Source organism: Limulus polyphemus, unplaced genomic scaffold (assembly GCF_000517525.1).
Source record: "Limulus polyphemus unplaced genomic scaffold, Limulus_polyphemus-2.1.2 Scaffold7308, whole genome shotgun sequence".
Lineage (NCBI taxonomy): Eukaryota > Metazoa > Arthropoda > Merostomata > Xiphosura > Limulidae > Limulus > Limulus polyphemus.
The window spans coordinates 4878-25625 of record NW_013672918.1 but is presented as its reverse complement, the minus strand read 5'-3'; the positions used below and the strand labels follow the sequence as shown (position 1 = coordinate 25625).

The 20748-nt window shown below is 30.4% G+C and overlaps 1 protein-coding gene across 1 annotated transcript in view; it reads left to right on the top strand.

Annotated features, from left to right (window-relative positions):
* The window catches only part of LOC106474511 (merlin-like), a 32057-nt gene that overhangs the window by 8712 nt on the left and 2597 nt on the right, over window positions 1-20748 (top strand). The window contains exons 2-10 of the mRNA XM_022402822.1: window positions 9349-9477; window positions 10541-10747; window positions 10960-11111; window positions 12308-12383; window positions 16074-16208; window positions 16656-16730; window positions 17649-17762; window positions 19268-19411; window positions 20182-20313. Coding sequence (XP_022258530.1) covers window positions 9349-9477; window positions 10541-10747; window positions 10960-11111; window positions 12308-12383; window positions 16074-16208; window positions 16656-16730; window positions 17649-17762; window positions 19268-19411; window positions 20182-20313 — 1164 coding nt within the window. The remainder of the gene's footprint in view (window positions 1-9348; window positions 9478-10540; window positions 10748-10959; window positions 11112-12307; window positions 12384-16073; window positions 16209-16655; window positions 16731-17648; window positions 17763-19267; window positions 19412-20181; window positions 20314-20748) is intronic.

Genomic DNA, 20748 nt, shown 5'->3' with positions numbered 1-20748 from the left:
GTGTGTAGTTATATAGTATATATATAAAAGCTGATTGTAACTTTCTGGCTATTCCTATATGACATGTAAGCAGCATATAAAATGGAATGTACTTTGCACTTCACCAGGAAGACTGTGTCTTTTAACTAAGTTATGGTGACATTATGAAAAATGGTGACATTATGACTAGAACCCAGGTATAGGGTTTGAGAACTGTGCCCTATTGTGATGGAATAGTTGGGATGTTGCTGTTGATTGATGCCTGGCAACATTTATTCTGATGAGCATCAAGATACCACAATACATCAACAATGGTCATCACATGTTTCTTCTGAATAGATGAGTGGATGGATTTTGAAAAACCAATTCCCCAATTTTTGAAGTCATAAAGATCATCATTGTACAGTTGTTCTTTTGCTGCAAAATACAGTTCATCACACATCAGATTGTGGAAGCACAACTGATTCTGAGGCATGCCTAGGCCTAATGCCTATACAAATGTATCTATAAACGATTAACACTAAGGCTAGGACTGTGATGGGTTATTAAAACTCTAAGAGGGTGCACAAATATTTTTATTAATGTTAGATGTTATATAAATTAAATATCAATAGTGCAATATTGATAACATAGATAATAAGATTTTATGTTTTGAATGAATAATGTATTTGATACTAATAATAATTATTTCTAGAAAAATATAAAAGATTTTAATTTCAGGAAATATACCAACAAAACTAATAATTTCTACTAATAATAATGGTAAAAACTGTTTTTTGAAGAAAAAAGGTTAAAATGTTTAAAATATACATTTGACTTTTTTAGCTTAAATGAGCAGAAAAATTGATAAAAGTTTTACGGTCATTATGGATTATCAAAATAGTTAGTAAAAACCATATGATATGAAATATAACATCACAGGCAGAAAGTCAATCATCAGTAGTGCTTGAGACTGAGAGTCAGGTGGATAAAACAATCAAGTACAATGGCATACACTAATAGCCTGAGTTTGTGTTAGGCCTAGTACCACTCATATTATTTGAATTACATAATCACATTAAAGTGAGTATTAACAGTGTTTACCTTTGAATATCCAATGTTAGCCTTATGCGCAGTATAACACATTTCCTTGCAAGGGTGCATGAAAATGTTAATTTCTTTTGATCAAGATGAAAAATATATATATATAAAATACAATGTATAATTACATATGCCATTGTACCTGATTAAGTATTATATCCACCTGACTCTTAGTCTCAAACACTACTGATGATTGACTTTCATGATGTCAGAAAACACACAGTTTTGAGAAGTCTTGATACAAGATGATAAAAACCCTATAATCCGTGTGCTTTTGAAAGGTGGATCTTTCTTCAGGGGCAAACTGGGAATGGTCTGATGATTGACTTTCTGCCTATAATGTTAATATTTACCTATCTTATGAAGATCCTATAATATCATTACTTACCCAGTTTAGCCTGGTGAAGTATGAATTTACACAGTAGTTAGGAGTAAGATACATGCAGAGATAAGTAAAAGTCTAAGCCATCTCCTCACCATGTGAGCAAAGAGCGGAAATAATTAACTGGTCAATTGACTTAGTTATCATTTTTGCAAAATGAGGGATGCTAGGAGTTTTGGTACCATATTACCTCATTTCACACCATGAAAACCCAAATTGGTTTACAAAGCATACAAGTTTAAGTTTTAATCATTTTTTCAAAATAATGTTTTATTGATTAACGATTAAATTCTAAAAACTGAGTAACTGATTAATCAAAACCATCCACTAGTTTTGTTTATACAAGACGACCAAGGCATACTTGAAAATAATTTAATAGTTCTTAGCTAGTTGATCCTGGTGAGGTTGGGTAATATGACCAATATCGATCAGCAATCGCTGCACATCTTAATGTATGTTATGACTAACTATTTCATAGTATCAAAGATAGGCTTAATGAATTGTTATTGATTGTCAGTAACACAATATGTCAATATACATTTACATTGTTGGAGATACTCAAGAAAATATAATCATTAAAAGCATTAGGCCTATATGGGCTTATATATGCTCCTTTAAATTTGAAGACTGTATCAATCCCATTATGCTTATTTGAGAATTCAGGACTTAAAGAAAAAAATTACAGATGGTGAATTGCAGCAGGAAAAAGAAATCAAAAGAATAGGCTTATGAAAAAGATTCTCCAGAATTTTTTACTTGAATTGTAGGAAGATCCAAGATGCAGCCATGGCAAATGCTAACAACCACAATGTAAGCACAGCCATGATTGCATGCTGGTAAGAACTCACTACATGATATTTAAAAAAACGAAAAAACCCTTGGTGCATCCTGCACTGCAAACACATGCAACAATGCATTGTCAAATTTCAACAAGGGTGCTGCTATCTTGAAATCTGAAGTAGGCCTAGTTAAAAATAAAATTCTCACCATTTTGTGCAGACAGAGTTTTCTTCAGTAAGGATACTTCACCAGTAGCAGATATCATTCAATCAAATGGATTCACAGAAAATGAATGTGACACTTCCAATATAAAAAATAGTTCAAAGGATGTCAGCATATTGCAAATTTTTATTAAATTCTTTCACAACACACACACTTGTTGGTCGATATCGACCTAAATTGAGGAAGTTGAATTTAATGTTCCTAACAGTTTTACAGTTTGTTCTTCTGTTTCATCTTGTTCACCAAGTAAATACCAGTATTTCTCTCCATGTGGATAAGTTTCAAATTGGAATTAATGTGTTTTTAATCCAAATCCTTAATCTGCGGAAACATTTCTCGGAGATGGATACACTGAACAGACTTGTGTTCACCATGTTGTTGATGTATGCTCGTCAATAGTAAATTCTCAAATGCTAGGTTGTGTATTAATTACTAATATTAGTTTTGTGTGAAGGGTCATATTGACAAGGTAAGCCATTGTTGTTACACCTTAATGCATTAGCCAATCAGCATTGAGCTGGAGATTGGTAATCAGGCAATGCCCTCTCACATCATCTGGACTAAATGAATTTCCCAGCATAAATATCTTAACTGTAAAATGGTGATGAAAATTTTAAAGTTGGCAAATTTTGTTAGATGGGTCTGTATATTGGCAAAAATTGGTAACAATAAAAATTTCTCATCTGAAAATGTCAAAAAATCTCTGCTAGCCCCAATTTTAGATGATTGGTTGGGTTACAGCAAAAAGAATTATTTTTAAGCCTGGCCTTACAAGTGAAGTTCTCAGGAGTCAGTGTTGAGGTTTTTGCTTTTTTTTATTGACACTAAAGATATTGATAGGGGCATAATTAAATAAGTAAGGTTTGCAGATGACATTAAACTCTTGAGTGTTTCTAATTGTTGAGAATGCTGAGGTACTACAAAATGACTTGGATTAAGTGGTAAGTTGGATAAATATTTAACAAATTTTCATTAGTCATAAGTGTAAGGTAAATCATTTGGTCTACCATAATTTTGATCACACATTTAATTTAGAGGGGAACTCACAAACTGACATGACTGAGGAAAGGGATATCAGCATTGTGTTGGATAAGTCACTCGACTCATTGAGGCATTGTTTCTTGTTAGTAGTTAAAATAATAGAATTCACAATATGATTATTTACCTCTTCTGACAGTTACAGCTATTCTTGATTTGACTACCCTCTAATTTAAAATTTTTTGCTCGCCACTAGCCTTAATATTTCCACTTGATTCCACATTTATACCACATGGTTCAGCTGCGTTTAAGCATGCAAATCATCGTGCAACAGTCCTCCACTAATAGGAGTGTGACAAACCCTCCTATTGCACCTGACTCCCTCTATGCAGTTGAACCCAGTCTTCACTTCCCAGTTTGGATACTGTATCAGTATCTCTTTTGAGTAACTGTCTTTCAAAGTATTGATTTCTAACAACACTTCCCAGTTATTTAACATGAGTTGAAACATACAACTATCCACATAGTACTAAGTGTAGTTGCAATATTTCAGTACCATTTCTAAGTAATGAGCTTTCTTATTCAGAGAAATTGCTTAAGTTACAGGTGTTAATTAACTTCTCATTCCATGTTTTGTCATATTATGACTTGGAATTTGTGTTCTCTTGTTCATTCCAGAATTCTTGCAAAGTGTATGTAATTGTTGATCTACTCGGTGGAAGAGTCCAACTTAAATGTTTTTGTAGTTTTTAAAACACAAGTGATGTTGTGCAGATTGTGCAATTCTCATTAATAATGTATTGTTTATGGAAAATTTGGTAAATTGAGGTTTATTTTATTTTTAAAATAGTATTAACGTATTAGAATTTGTTTCCTACATAAATTTTGTTTGGAAAATTGATATTTATTTTATCTTGTGGATAACTTTAATGTTTTCAAGTTATATAATTGTCTATGCAATTAAATATTGAAAAAGTTTTCTGTCATTTCATCTTAAGAGTTAAGGGGCAACAACTCCTACATATTATTGTAAAACAGAAAAATGAACAAGTTTTTATATTATTAATTTAGTTTAGTTTATTTGAAAATTTTTATAATTTGTATTAAAAATTCATGTTAATTACCATTTCCATTGTATGTTATATGCTAGTAAATGATAGTTCTATAAAGAACTATTAAACATTACAAATCACCTATAATTAGTATTTCTGTGGCATATTTTAATTTAAAGTCTGTTTGCAGTATTCAAGTAAATAATACTAAAAGAATAGATACGAAAGTAAACAACTGTGGTAAAATGCACAAAAAGAAACATTTTCTATTTCATTAATGGTTCAGTACAGTGTTGTGTATTAATGTTTAGTTAAAAAAAGTTTTAAAAATAAAATCTTACTTACCTACCCTTATTATTCCTGGCAATGTTACCACAAATACAGATAAAGTTTTTGGCCTACTGTGCAATGACAAATAAACTTGTAATAAGGATCGAGAATTAGAAATGGCATTTTACTGATTCAGAAAAATTTGTTGGCAATAGAAGATCATTGTTTACAAAATAAGGAATGATTTTATACCCAAGATAATCTTATTGTGTGGCATGTGCTGTTAGATTTATTTGCCCTTTTGAACAGTGAAGGTTATCATAAAGTATCCACATACTTGACTGTCTAAAAGTAGTTATGTATATTCTGTTTATCACCACACACAACTATTTTTAACCGTGTGCCTACATCAAGTGTTTGTTAATTGAATATATCTTTCATTGTTGGAAAGAAATTTGTTTTTCAAAACATTTTCAAGAATACATGAGATATGACCAACAATACTTACGTTCATAGATAAAATAAATACTGGGTCTCCATTGGTGGAGTACTTGTTTTAAACATTTTTGAAACCTATGAAAAAAAACTGTTTATTTATGGTCAGACTTTTCTGAGGATTAATAAATTTTTTTGCCATATGTTTAGATACTTCAGTATTGGCTTTTAGTTTCTCGATCATCAGTCTTTGATTCATACATCATGTTCTTGTTGGAACTATATTTTCATCAACAATTCCATCACATTCCATGCTTAGATGTTTGTAGATATGTAAGAAATTACCAGCATTAGTCTTCAGATGGTCCTCTATGTGGTGTTCTTACTGATGTATAGTTGATTCCACATAATCTTGTTCACATGAAGAACATACATATTGATAAACAATGTAGGAGTGTTGCTGTTTATTAATCATGTTTTTTTTTTATCATGAAAAAGTTCTCAATTTTCAATACTGATTTTAAAGCTATACACTATAAGTGAAAGGTTAATTATCATCCTAGGTTTTGTAAATTGTTTAATTGTTAGGATGAGGTTTTAGAATTTTGTGTCCTGATTGTACATTGTCCTTAGAAATTGTGATGTCAAAGAGTTTAAGAATGGGGAATAAAAACAACTAATGAAATGAAAACATAAAAGAAATGAGATTAAATTAGACTTCTTGTTGAATAACTTGATATGTACTATGGTCATTATCAAAACTGAAAATATTGTGGGAACTTTTAATATTAACAAACTAAAATATGCGTAATGGTATAAAACATACTTGGTGTGTTGAATGGTTTAATGCAGGCCTTGACAAGTCCTGGGTACCAGGTCACCATGGCGATTAAAAATTTCATTGTGGCGTCTAGTATTTTCTCTCATTTTATTTGTGTGTAGGGCTGTGCTAAATAGAACTCAAATCTTGAATCATTCTGGACTTTGTTTCTAGGATTTTAATGGTGTGTTCAACACTTCATGTTTTTTTAGGAACGAAGCAGTGGTTGAACAACAAGTTACTAATTTTGCAACATTTTGTTTTTCTTCTTTCTCTAAATTCGACCAATTAGTCCACATGTTTAGACTCAGACAGGACCAAAGGCAGTTAGTTCAGGCAATACTATCAAGTAGTTGTTGATATCATGGGATCGTTAGCGTGCACTCATTGCTGTGAAAGTAAATAAACATACATAGCTCCCATTTCCTGGTTCAAACAGTAGTGAAGTTAGATTAAGCACACTGGGCTCCTGAGTTTTTGGGCTAGCTCCTTGATCTGAAAATATTTGTGAGGCCTGGGTTAGTATATTCCATTTAATGAAAAAAATTAATGTTATACTGTATTTCCTATATTTTTTCACATGTAATTAAAGTATGTAACAAGTTCGTTCTATTGCAGATGTCTTAGGGAAGAGGTATGATAATTATTGTTTACAAAACATAAGATAATAGGTTACATCATGAGTTTTTAAATGAATGTAAAAGATTGATATTGGCACCAAAGTTTCTTCTATTTATGATTTGTCACAGAAAGTTAAAGAATAGGAAATGCTATTATAAAGTACTGCAGAAGTTTCTCAACAATGAAACAGAACATAAAAATATACAAAACAAATATTTAGAGAAAACTTTTAGTTCTCTTAGAAACATATAGAAACAACAAATAAGGAACTAAGAGAAATTTGATTAAATTGTTTTAAAAAAATGAAATGGTTCAAAAAGAACAGAAGGTATTGTTAGAACAGTTATATGTGAAAATTAAAGATAATCATATTTATGGAGAAAAAAAAAGTGGAAGACAATTTGATAGCATTGTAACAGAGACCTTGGGGTGACCTTGACATAATTCTACTTGTATAAAAGAAAACTAAATATAACTAAAGAAAAAATTGAAGATGGTAACTATTTAAGTCAAAATAATAAACTTATTATAGTCAAAACATATAGAATGAACTGTATAGTTGTTTTGAATAAAGGATGTTAGATAAATACTCACCATAAAATCTGATAAAATTAAATTTAGAAAACTGAATTTTGATCCCATAAAAAGAGGGTCAATTACAGTGAGATTTGCTAAAATTAAAGATAATTCCACTTGTGATAAAGTATACAAAGATATTAGACCAGTAGGTTTTTCACTGTGTTATTTTATACTATTGTAAGTTATAGTTTTCATTGTTTTGTTCATCAGAGGGATTTTTTACATGTAATAATTGTGTGAAGTTTAGAAGTTTCATGAAAGTTTGGGTCACGGTGGCATCTCCAAAATTCATGGATATTGTACAGTATATATGCACCATTTAGAAAGAATTAATCAGTTCATAGTTAGTTAATGTGTTTTAATTAGTGTGAGTGATTCAGTTAGTCTATTTGTTTAAAAAAAAGTGATTCAGTTATCTTTATTCAGCTATTAGGAAGTTATTTTGTGAGTCATTCAGCATATTGGTTATTGATTGACTAGTGAAAAAAATTGGCAAGTAAGTGACTTCAGTTTTATTTTCCCATTTGTTTTTGGAATTTCTATTGTTCTTAAGTTCAGCCTACCAGTAAATGTAGCGTACAACTTATATGTAATAGTATTGAAGAAATAAACTAATTTGTTATTGTTAAGTGGGTGGACTTTACATTATTTTTACTGAATAATCCAAAAGAACAATAGAACATATTACAACAATATGGTTTACGAAAAATTCATAAAACATAGCTAATGAATATATGGTTAAGAATAGGTTTGAGATATCTAAACAACTGGCAGATTCAAGATTTGATGAACAAGTTGATTATGCAAGTTTATAAATTGAGTCCCTGTACACTAACATTCATTTACCGGAGACAATTCAGTTAGCAGCAGATTGAGTTTTTCAAAATATGATTGTACAAGGTCTAATAAAATCAGTTTTTATTAAGTTCCATTTTGCCACTAAAAATCTCATTTATGATCCAATAGATGGTGTTAGTATGGTCTCAGAATTAGCACCTAGTCTAGGAGAAACATTTTTTTTATGCTATCTTCACTGTTCAGATAGTTTAAACCTGTCGGTATGTGGGTAGTATCTTTAATGTTCCCTAGTGGTTCAGCATTAAGTTTTTAGGCTTATAACTCTTAAAAACCAGGTTTCTGACACTTGTAGTAGCCACAGCACAGAGAGCCTATTTTTGATGCTTTTCGCTTAACAACAAACATATACCTTTATCATCTTTAACAAAAAAGAAAAAAAATTGATTTCACTTTTATAGTAACAGTATCTAAACAAACATTGTCCTTATATTAAGTTTACAGTTGAAGAAGAAAACTCAATTCTAGATGTAGTTACAACTTTGGAAATCACTTAGAAATAGGATTGTATCATAAAAGAACATACATAGGATTGTGTAGTAATGTTGACAGTTTTCTACTTGTTAGATATGAGGATAGTTTGATAAATATTTTATAGATCTTATCATGTTGCCATTAACTATCATTATTTTTGTAAAGAAATACAAAAACTGTGTTATTAAAATATGGTTTTCCTCTGTCATTGTGTGACAACATTTCAATGTGTATTTTAAATGAAGTGAGTAAAGTGAGTTATGATGTGCACAAACTATCATTTTATGTCAGTCTCCCATTTATAGGTAAAGACAGTTATGTGTTGAGAAATAAAAGCAAAAATACCTTGAAATCAAACTATCAACAACCTTCAGTGTGTATAGCCTTAAAATCAGTCTTGAGAATTGAGAACTCTTTCAATATAAAAGATTTAATAAACTTCAAGTTCCTACATTGTTTATCTTTATATTTGTTCTTGATATGGTGAGATTATGTGGGATCAACCATGTGTGATTTAGAACAGTGTATAATAAAGCCTCTGAAGCCCAATGTTGGAAATTCATTGAATATCTACAAATATCTAGATTGGTTATGTGGAGGAATTGCTAATGAAAGTAACTGTCACATAATATATAGTTCCAACAAGGAATAAAGATGTAAGAATCAAAAAGAGACTTGAAACTAAATCCAATATTATTTAACACTAATTCATCAGGATAGAAATTCTTATAGATATTGTAAAGGAAAACTTTTACTTGTTTGTTACTAGTTGGATAATAATACAATGTTCATAAATGTGGTCTTTGTTGCATTTTCTGCAGTACAAGGCTGTTGGAAGAGAGCTGTTTGATCAGGTGTGTCGAACTATTGGTCTTAGGGAGGCATGGTATTTTGGCCTGCAATATATGGATTCTAAAGGGTTTTTTGCTTGGCTAAAACTTGATAAAAAGGTAAGGCCAAATATGAAATTCATGAGCTTCTTAACAACATACAAGTCTTTTTTTATGCACATGTATTTGTATCATTTAAATTTCCTAAATGTGCATAATAAGAGGAATAAATTTTTAACTCAAAAATACTGCAAATTATAATCATATTATTGTTTTGTGCAAATAAATAAATGGAATCTTATGCATGTGGTTATAGAAGTTTTTCCATGTGTTCCTATGTTGTTGAAAGTAATTAAACACATAGAAGAAAAAATAAATTCATCATACCAAGTAACTGTTTAGGTTAACACTTGTAAGTTTAAGCAACTGTCTTTGTAACTTGTCAATGCTATGTAATGTGTTATCCAGACTTATGATGTGTGGACAATGTAAGATATTGTTAGTGAAAGATACCAAAATGTAACTGATTTATGAACTTCTGGTAACTAAAATGAGTCTTATAGCATTTCTGTTATAAAGTAATTTTGCATCCTATTAGAAATATGGATTACTGAACCAAAGTAGACAGATTTTTTCTTTATTAAATATTATAATGTTATTCTTCATAGTAGTCTTAAAAGTCAATAAATCAATTTTAAGTGTGATACTCAAATTATTATTATTAAGTGTTAAATGTTTATCATACCTATTCAAGGTACTATACATTTATTTGGTTTCAAGAGTTTATGTTTATATTGTTCAAACAAAACATATGATTAATTTTTTTGATGAAAGTCAAAATTGTGGTATGAAAAATTACTTAGACTAATATTTTGTACAGTTAAAACAGGATAGTTTTTGTGGTATTATATATATGTTTGTAACCAACTTTTCATTAATTCATGACTAAATTCATTAGCTGTTAGGAAATTTTGTCAGCAAGCTCATCATAACATTACTTGTTTATTGTTATTTGATTAGTTATGCTTAGTGCATATGCTGTGAGAGAGCCGGTTAAAGATAGTAAATCAAACCATGTATTTAAGAATTTTGGAACACTCACCCAAGAAGGTTCTTTGATTAATCTGATAGTAAGCTGATGTTTACAACACACACATAAACTTTGCATACATTTATTTCTTAGGTTCAAGACCAAGATATCCCAAAGAAATCTCCTGTGCCCTTCACCTTCTTAGCAAAATTTTTTCCTGAGGATGTTGTAGATGAGTTGGTTCAAGAAATTACACAGCACTTGTTCTTTCTTCAAGTCAAACAAGCCATCCTAAAGGGAGATATTTATTGTCCTCCTGAAGCATCTGTTCTTCTGGCTTCATATGCCGTTCAAGCCAAGGCACGTTTTACTGTTTTACATAAATAAGATCAAGTGTATAAAATTACTTCATATACACTATAAAGATTTTATTTTTCATGTAAGAAATTTCTATTGAAAGTTTCAGCATATTATTTGCTTAACAGGAGTTTTAAGTTAGGTAATTGTGTCATAATGACACAATTAGTTTTTAAAATATTTGATATATATATATTTATTATTTGCTTATGTAGTATGGAGATTATGAAGAATCGATGTATAAGCCTGGAGTGCTGTCAAACGAAGACCTCCTTCCTCAGCGTGTCATTGATCAATACCAGATGACATCTGACATGTGGGAAGAAAGGATAAAGACCTGGTATGCAGACCACAAAGGGATGACCAGGTATGACGGTGATGACTGTCAGTTTTTTTTTTATGTGTCACGTTTTCTTGCCATACCCATTGTATTGGTATTCTAGTGTACACTTAGAAATTATTAGTTCTTATATCCTGTGACAAATAAGTTAAGAAATGCATAACTCACCTTAAAAAATAGGTTAGGCTTTTGTTCACAGTTAATTCCTTTTTTTTTTTTTTTGCTTGAGTATCAGTACTATTATCTTAGACTAAACTTTGATAAATAGTACTGTTCAACTTAGGTGGTTAGTAAATCATTTAAAAAGTAATTTATTACAAGGGCCAAAAGTGGATGTATCTCAAACAAAATTTTGGATTATTATTAACTTCTGATCAAAACAAGCTACTTATATAGGTTGAAAGTAAAATTGAATCCAGTAATGAGTACAGCAAATAAAATATATTGTTCTTGTGTATAATGATTAGAATGTACTGATTTATTGGTTGAGTACCCTGCTATTTGTGGTAGTTTTGGTCATAATCCTAATATAATTTCACAATGTTTAGCCAGTTTAGAAGATTTAAGTTAGTCCTAAATCCATATACTAAGGTAACAGTGCAAAATAATCCTTATGATAAATATATATATTAAATATTCTAACCAATATTGTTAATGAAAATAACATTAGAGATACTAGAATATATATTACTTAAAAAACACCATAAAAATTAGCTGTTTGCTTCATACTTTCATGGATTCCTATCCCTTGAAAAGCCTTAACACAAGGATATATAAAGAACACCATTAGAACCAGTTGTATTACCAGTGTCAGACCCTGGATTACCATTACTGAATTAGTTGTGGGATAGACTAACATATAAGGTGTGGTACAGAGCAAGATTGTGAAATATTGTATTATATGTGTTTTTATCCAGTTCTTGTTCTTTTAATAAATTATCATAATATATGATGGGGTACCTTTGGTTTGATACTATTTCACGAAAGCTCAAATAAATAAGTGCATATTACCGTTTCATTCTTAGAATAAAATGTTTTGCATAAATGTTAAATTACTGTAAGTGTTCTGTTTTTTTTCTTACTAGTGTTTTAGATGTTGTAAACCAAACAGTGTGACTTTTGTATTCACATATAAGTAGCATAAAGTGTACAAGCTACTTTATCATGAAATTTGAAACTTTTAGTAGGAACTTTTCTCTTAGAACTTTTTATTATCACACTAGGGATGAGGCAGAGATGGAGTATTTGAAGATTGCACAGGATCTTGAGATGTATGGAGTGAACTACTTTGAAATTATTGTAAGTGAGCTTTTAAATGGCCATCATCAGATCTATAAATGTCTGCATTGTAAAAAGTGTAAAATAAGGATATCTAATATTTGTTACTCGGTTTATGCCATTAAAAATGTATCACTGTGTGTTAAGTTTATAATTTTAAACACATTTTATCATCCAAACACAAACTGGAAAGTGTTTAGCTTGAGGATGATGACAAGGTTTTTCTTCTTCTGTCTAGCCAATTTCTAAATAATAGATGTTATTAATGGCCTTAAATGGCTCAAAGCATCACAAAAACAATAAAATGGGATGTAAATATGACTTCAGTAACTGGAAGTGTCATGAAACAATAAGATGAAATGTAAATATGGTTTTAATAATTGTAGGTGATATGTAGTGTTTCTTATCTTTCATATTACAAAAAGTCTTGTTCTATATTGATGGTAGTGTGCTCTAAATTTTTCACATGGTAGAGGATAAATGGTGTGACCTGGTTCAGGATGTTCCATCCACTATGTGTGTGTGAGTGGAGACATTATTTTGTTTCTAACATCATCTTACCAAGTGTAGGGACTTGGTCTCTTGAATGTATAAATTGCAAAATGTATGTTGAAATGTGAACGATGGTGAAAAATATGCAGTACTTAAGTGTATTCACAAGGATGATATGCATTTCCCTTAAAGGGCTTATTAATATCAGCTGCCTGGACTTAAAGAAAGGGCTTATTAACATCGGTGTCTTAGGCATTCAGAAATGGTTTATTAACATCATCAATATAGACATCCAGAAGTATCTTATTAACATCTTGGACCTGGGCATCTAGAACATGCTTATTAACATCAGGTTCTGAACATCCAGAAAGGACTTCTTTACATCATCAGTCTAGACACATAAAAGTTACTTATTAACATCAGGGACCTGAGCATCCAGAAAGGGACTATTAACTTATTTGCATCATTGGCTTGGATATCCAGAAAGGGCCTATTAACATCAGTGGCCTGTCCAGAAAGGGCTTTCTCAACTCTACATTGTAAATGTCTAAAGGATTATATATTTCTCTGTGTGATGAAAAGTGGCATCAAATGCTGTTTATCACTTGACTGTTTATTCAGAAACAGTGAACTTTTGAAACCAACGCACATCTAGAGATGGAACACTCCTGTGAAAACATTTGTTGTGCTAAGGGAAAACTTTTATATTACCATAGATATATTGAAGTTTCGCTTGAGTTGTTCAGAGAAATAGCCATTTAACTCTGTAGCTATGGGCTCGCTCCCAGAGACCAATTCAGAACCATTTTATGCTTGTTATAGTTTTCATATTATAACTTTTAGTACAGTTTCTATATCTTTACAAAAATTTGCAGATTACTAGTAAATGTTACAAGTCGTTTGTACACAAAATGTAAGTTTTAAGATTTTTTTAAGTAGTGATTTGCTTGTGTATTTTTTCTTTTTGAATGTTGACCCTCCAACATGCAAAATAATTTTGATTTTAAGATTAAAAGTAGTTTTATGTGTCAGAAAACTGTCAAATTTTACATGCAAAATCTCAATAACCTCCAGATAATTATTGAATATTTTTTAATGAAAAAACTATATTTTATTTGTTATTTACTCTATTGTATCTCTGTATGGGTTTGGTCAATTTGACTGACTTCATAACCACCTTAAAAAATTAGGAAATAAATATAAATTACTCTTTTTTTTCGTTTTAGAATTTCTACAATTATAACATGAAACCACAAATGTTTAGTATAGCTTAAATCTCATAACACTATACCTTTATATATATATTTTTTATTTTTATTTTATTGACCTTTCTACCGTGTCTGACTAACAATACAGAAGCTACAATGATGCAGTTACAATTATAGCATAAAACCACAAATGTTTAATATAGCTTAATTCTCATAACATTATACCTTTATATATATTTATTATTTTTATTTTATTGACCTTTCTAATATTGTCTGACTAACAATACAGAAGTTACAATGATGCAGCACATGTGCACTCGTGTTATTGTATCCACTTTCATTATCACCGAGTTACATCCCTGCCCCTTCCAACACATGAGCAGCATGTACTTGATGCAGCTGATCAAGACTGGGATTCTGCTTCTGAGAGTGATAGACATTATGTAGTTCACTAAATGACAGTGCAGTAGATTCAGTTGATGCTGGGCAGATCACATGAAACTAACATTTGTGTCAAATGCACTTCATTTAATGTACACATAATACATGTTAATAATTTTAGCCTCTCCATCCTGTTGTAAGAGCTGACATGAAATATGATGACATAAATGCCTCTAATTATCACCATAAGCACTGACATATAGTCAGATTTGTTAATAAATATATATAACTTTTTATTATTTCAAAATAATTAACACAGAAATTATGCTCTTATCAAGTAATAGTGTCACATGTTAGTAGTTACCATCTTGTGAATTTTAGCATTCAAAGGATATAATGTTATAAGCAGTCTATTATGTCTGTCACTATATTTGTGCAAACTGTCTTTAAATCAGATATGAGCCATTCTAGGTGATTATTGACATCTACCTACTCTTTGACTGGATGTTTCTAACACTAACTGAATTAACTTGGCAGTAAAACAAAAAAGACACAAAACAGATGCTGAAAAAACTGTTTGCTAAATACACCATTTTAACATCTTATAACTGTAATCTTGAAATTGTTATAAAAAATCATTGATTAGAAACAATCCAAAAAAGATATTTATCAAAATATTACAGTGTTGTTGATGATAAAAGAAAAATTAGTTGATTAATAGTTATGGCTAGTATTATGCATGCAAGATAATAATGGTTGGACCTCTAACTTTGTAGCTGTTTCAGGTAATAGACTTTTTCTGCTTCAATATTACTGTGTAAGCCAAACCATCCTATTTTTGTATATTTACCAAAACTTCTATAGTGAGCTATCTTAACCCAATGTGCATGGGCTTGGTCCAACAGACCAATATTGTATTGGAGTGGAGAAGTAATGTTGATTATAATTCTGAAATTACTATGTGTATTTTCATGAAAGTTGGCAAACTTTAAGTACAAAGTATTAGTCTGTTGTACAAAAAATGTTAGATGTATTAAAAGGGTGTTTTTACTCAAGATATGTATGTATGTCTGTGAATTTGGGATGTTATTCTGTCGCAGACTCCAAGAAGTCAAAGTGCAAAGTGATGTTCATGGGAAATAATAAAAATACTTTTGCCTCTCACACAGTTTGTGCATTGCATTTCCATAACTTCTAGAATCTTTGAAATTCATATCTACAGTTTCTTTCAGTGTCACTGTATATTGTATCTGGTGTTTATTCTTCCTTACCATGAAATGTCACTAAATCAGCAATGTAGAGTCGCATGATAATTCTAGCATCAAATACATAACATCATATTGAATGGCATCCTGTAAAATATTGTGGCATACATATTTGGGTATGCACATAGGATTAATAGTAATTTATAATGTAGAAAAAATGTTGCTGGAAATATTGAAGTGTTTGTTGTTTGGTAATACAAATAATGGAAAGGCTTTTGCATTAGTGAAGTTTAGAATAGCAAAAAAAAATATATATAGAAGAGGGGAGTTCAACAGTAAGTGTTTTAATAATACATTTTTTTCTGTTGAAAAATATCTAGAATCATTAGTTCTAGCTGTAGAAAAGGAATATTTATGTTTTTTAGAACAAGAAGGGTAGTGAACTGTGGTTAGGAGTAACTGCGGATGGCCTGAAGATTTTTGAAAAAGCTAACAAAATGAGCCCAAAGATTACGTTTCCCTGGAGTGAAATCAGAAATATTTCTTTTGATGATAAAAAAGTAAGTGCTTCAGATATCCAAAATCTTTGTTCTACCACAAAAAATATTTGCATAAAATACTTCAGGTTAGACCTGCAAATTAATATCACGTAATTTTGTTGTGTTCTCAATTAATTTAGTGAAAATCTTTGACTTTAATTAATTTCTTGTATTTGTTTTTGTGGTAATTATCCAGATTCAAGTATTTAATAGTAAATAAAGTGTATATAAAAATAATATGTTTGAAAGTCCATAGTATAGTGCCAAGATTGTTTATATGTAGTTACCAATACTAAGATGATAAACACTTCATACATATTTTTCTTATAAAAATGTTGTTTGTTACTCTTAAAATCTATTTTCTCAGATTTGAGTCAGAGTAAAACATTCTTTTGTTATTGTTTATTTTTCATGTTATTTCTGTGCAATTATTGTCTGCAAAGTAATAATCAAAAATTTATTTTACAGTTTACTATCAAACCCGTTGATAAGAAAAGTTTATCTTTTGTTTTTTATTCATCAAAAATCAAGCTCAATAAGTTGGTAAGTGTGAAAAAAAACTCATGATTATAAGGCATGTACTTGTTTTGTGTGTGTGTAATGTACTCTTATTAGTCTGATTTGTTTCAATTCTCTGTAATTAGAAAGGTGGTGTAATATATGAGAAGAAAAAAGAAACTATTAAAATACATTTTTGTTTCACACAGAGAAATGGCATTGTGTGCAAGTAGTTTAATATTTGAGCCAAACATTTCTTTCATGAATATGACAGAAGAAATAGGTTTAATGTAGGTATAATTTGGAGCCAAAATAAGGCTTTTTAACATAAGCTAGGCCCCTGAAGTTGATCAGCATTAAGAGTGAGGGCTTATAATGGTAAAAGTTGGGGTTGGATCCCTGTGGTGAGCACTGTGGTAGGCTATTGCACTCAACAAACAAACAAATAAAAATAAAATTTCAAATGTAGAAAATTAAAATTATTCATTTCTCAAAAGTTACTATTCTGTTAGACTTTAATGTTTTTAATTTGTGATTTTGTACTTTTTAAATACCTGATAATGTCACATCAGGCACTTTCCCCAACAAGTTTACAGACGTACAACATGAAAGTACAGGGTTTGATTCTATGCAATGGACGGAGCACAGATATCCCATTGTGTAGCTTTGAGATAAAAAACAATACAAAAAAAAACATCTGCCATTCAGTGTTTCAAAATAGCTCCAAAAGTGCCTTTGAAAAAATTATAATGAAAGAGGATAATTGGTCTGTACGTAGAGATAATAAAGATTGTGATATGACCTAGTTATTTATTAATGAATTTTTATGTGGATGATTATGTTTGTTTTTTATTCATAATAATATTTTTCTGGATGAGTTGATTTATATATGTATTGTTTGGTAGGTAATTTATCTACAAATTTAAGGTCATAAGTTATTTATATATCACACTAATTTTATAGATATTGGATTTGTGTATGGGTAATCACGAATTATTTATGAGACGACGTAAACCTGATTCAATTGAAGTACAGCAAATGAAAGCTCAGGCCAAAGAAGAAAAGAGAAGAAGACAGGTGAGTTTTTATACAACTGCTAATTACAGGATATAGTTATTGACCTTAGGTGGCTTAATTGGTTCATGATCATATACTAAAACCAACAAGTACAAGTTTTTACATTTTGTAGAAGTAGAAATTTGAATATTTTGTGATAGCAAATGGAATACTTTAATTGGGAATGCAGATGCTATGATTATTAGTAGTTGAACAGGCAAATGTTATAATAGGCAGAAAGTAGCATTATAGATAAAAAAAAGATACGAAAAATAGTGAGGAACTTGCGATCAGTGTTGGACAAATCAAAAAAACAATATTGAAAAGTATGTATCTTAAAAAGAAAATTTATAAAATGTTATGTTTATGGTAAAATAGAGGGAAAGATTAGAGAAAAAATATGTTTGATACAGACAAGTATCAGAGGTTGTAGAAGGATAGAAAGAAGGTATCAGTGATACTTTGATGGACAGTAGGACAAAAAAATTGTGACAGGATAACAGAGAAATGTCTTAGATGGATAGTAGAATAGATAGAGGGGTTTAGAATACTAGACAGTCGAATGATTGACTGAAGGGGTGTCATTTGGGAAGGCAGACAGAGTTCCCCCAAGCTTAGGAAGTGGTCCCAAATGGTAGTTTCTGTGAAAAACTTCTAGCCATGCCAAATTAACACATGTATGCAGATTACACCATAGCATACAACCACCCATGATCAGTCTTGTTCTCCCCCCTCTAGTCCTTTCGTAAAATGATGCTCATGGTTGACAGAGTATTTGGGGTAAGGAAGAAAAGTAAAAGATGGTTGTGTAATATAGAGAAGGTTTTAATAATAGTATAAGAATAGACAGCTAGTGTGGTAGAAAGTAGGGAAAGCAAGTATAATAGATGGTAACGAACAGAGAGAAGGTTTTAATAATAGTATAAGAATAGACAGCTAGTGTGGTAGAAAGTAGGGAAAGCAAGTATAATAGATGGTAAAGAACAGAGAGAAGGTTTTAATAATAGTATAAGAATAGAGAGATATGTGTGGAAAGTGGGAAGAGGAGTTTTTATAGATGATAAAAGAATAGACAGATAGTACAGTGGATAGTAAGGAGAGAATGAGGTATGATAGTTTTTAGAGGGATAGAGAGAAGATTTGAGTAATATACACGAAAAGGACAAAGCAAATAATATTATGGACATTAGGACAGTAAAATAATAGTGAGTAGGTTAGAATGATAGATAGAAAGATGACAGATGTACTGGGCATGGAAAAGCTACGGTTGATAGACAAGAGACGGAAATAATAGAGCAGCAAAAAAAAATCGCTACATTGTAAAATGTGAAGGTGTTGAGAAGTTTGCTTTTAAAGTATTGAGTTGAATGTTATCTGTTCATGAAGATTCTAGAATCTTTAAAACAAGGACAGTCTTACATTCCTAGAAATGAAGATAAACATCATTTTGTTTCACGAGTAACCACTGAAGTTTCTAACAAAATTCTTTTAGAGATGTTTATACATTACTTACTTAAATTCTGTAGATTGAAAGGGAAAAACTTGCCAAAGAAAAGCAACTTCGAGAAAAAATACAGCGTGAAAAGGCTGAGCTAGAAAATGTGTTAAAGCATTTAGAAGATGAAGCAAGAAAAGCACAGGAGGAGGCTCACAAAGCTCAAGATGCTCTTGTAAGTGGTAGATCCTCAATTGTTGATTTTGAATAAAAGTAATAATTGAGATTGAAACTAAAAGATACACTTACTTTTGTAAAAAAAAACAAACATTTTTTTATACATAATCAAAAAAATTTAATAATCTACTTTTGATCTTTTAATATGTTAATTAGGTTAATAGTTTACTGGTTTTCTTTATGTTCAAGGTGGTCAAATATTAAAATTCCTAAGCATTAATTAATGGAAGTTGCACATTTTTCTAATTAATTTGACTAGAGTTTTGGTTGCCTTTTTCTTACTGTTTTGAATGAAGTATTGTAACCTTGCTTGTCAGAGCTACATATTACCAGATGTTTTTCTCTGAATCAAGTGGCAGGAGAAGCCCTTCATATACTTTATTATGAAACACTTTTTTGGCCTTGTACGGTGCCTTATTTATCGCAACCCTTGCATGTCATCATCTCGTGTGGATTTGTATCACTCCTTATATGTGTTATTCTGTCTATACATATACCTAATGTCAATCCAATCTATTAAATTATTTTTTACCAAGAAAATTTTAGACAAATATTTGATTAAATAAAATTCCTTCACCACCATAGTTTAAACACAATCTAGATTAGTGCGGTTTTTGGTTGTTCATGAGAGGAGATTCTAGTAAGAATTATGGTAACTTTATTGTTAAATCTAACTAAAATTATATTTTGTTTAATACTTAAATATTTCCAGTAATATAACAAACGGCAGCTTTTTTAGAGAATGATAAATACTTTTGTTTCTTCTAGAAAAAGTCAGAAGAAAGTGCTGAGCTTCTGGCAAAGAAGGCTCAGATTGCACAGGAAGAAGCCATGCTTCTGGCTCAGAAGGCTTATAAAACTGAGGTTGAATTTCAACGTATCAAAATCAGTGCCAGTAAGGTAGGTAGAGATTAAATAACTGTAGTAACAATATAATTTCAAGTGTAATTATGATATAATATCTTATTAACTTTCTTCCCACAAAAAAAATTGAATTTTAAATGAAGTAGTTTTACTAAAAAAATTCTCTCATATGGGTATTGTCAAATTTTATTTGTGTAAGCGATGTGTTCGAAGGAAAATGAAGTTTGATTATAAACAAGATTACGACACTTATGATATACAACATTATTTATTGACAAAAAGGGGACATGGATAAATGTTTCGGAATTCTATCAGATTCCATCTTCAGTATCTAAAGCAGAATAAAATGAATTTACATCAGTCTTTATACATTTTCAAAGTAAAGTTGCTAAATATAACGATAATTAAACAAATAAAACACTAAACAGTAATCATGGGGAAAAACTACAGCAAGAAAACCCAACTGAAAAA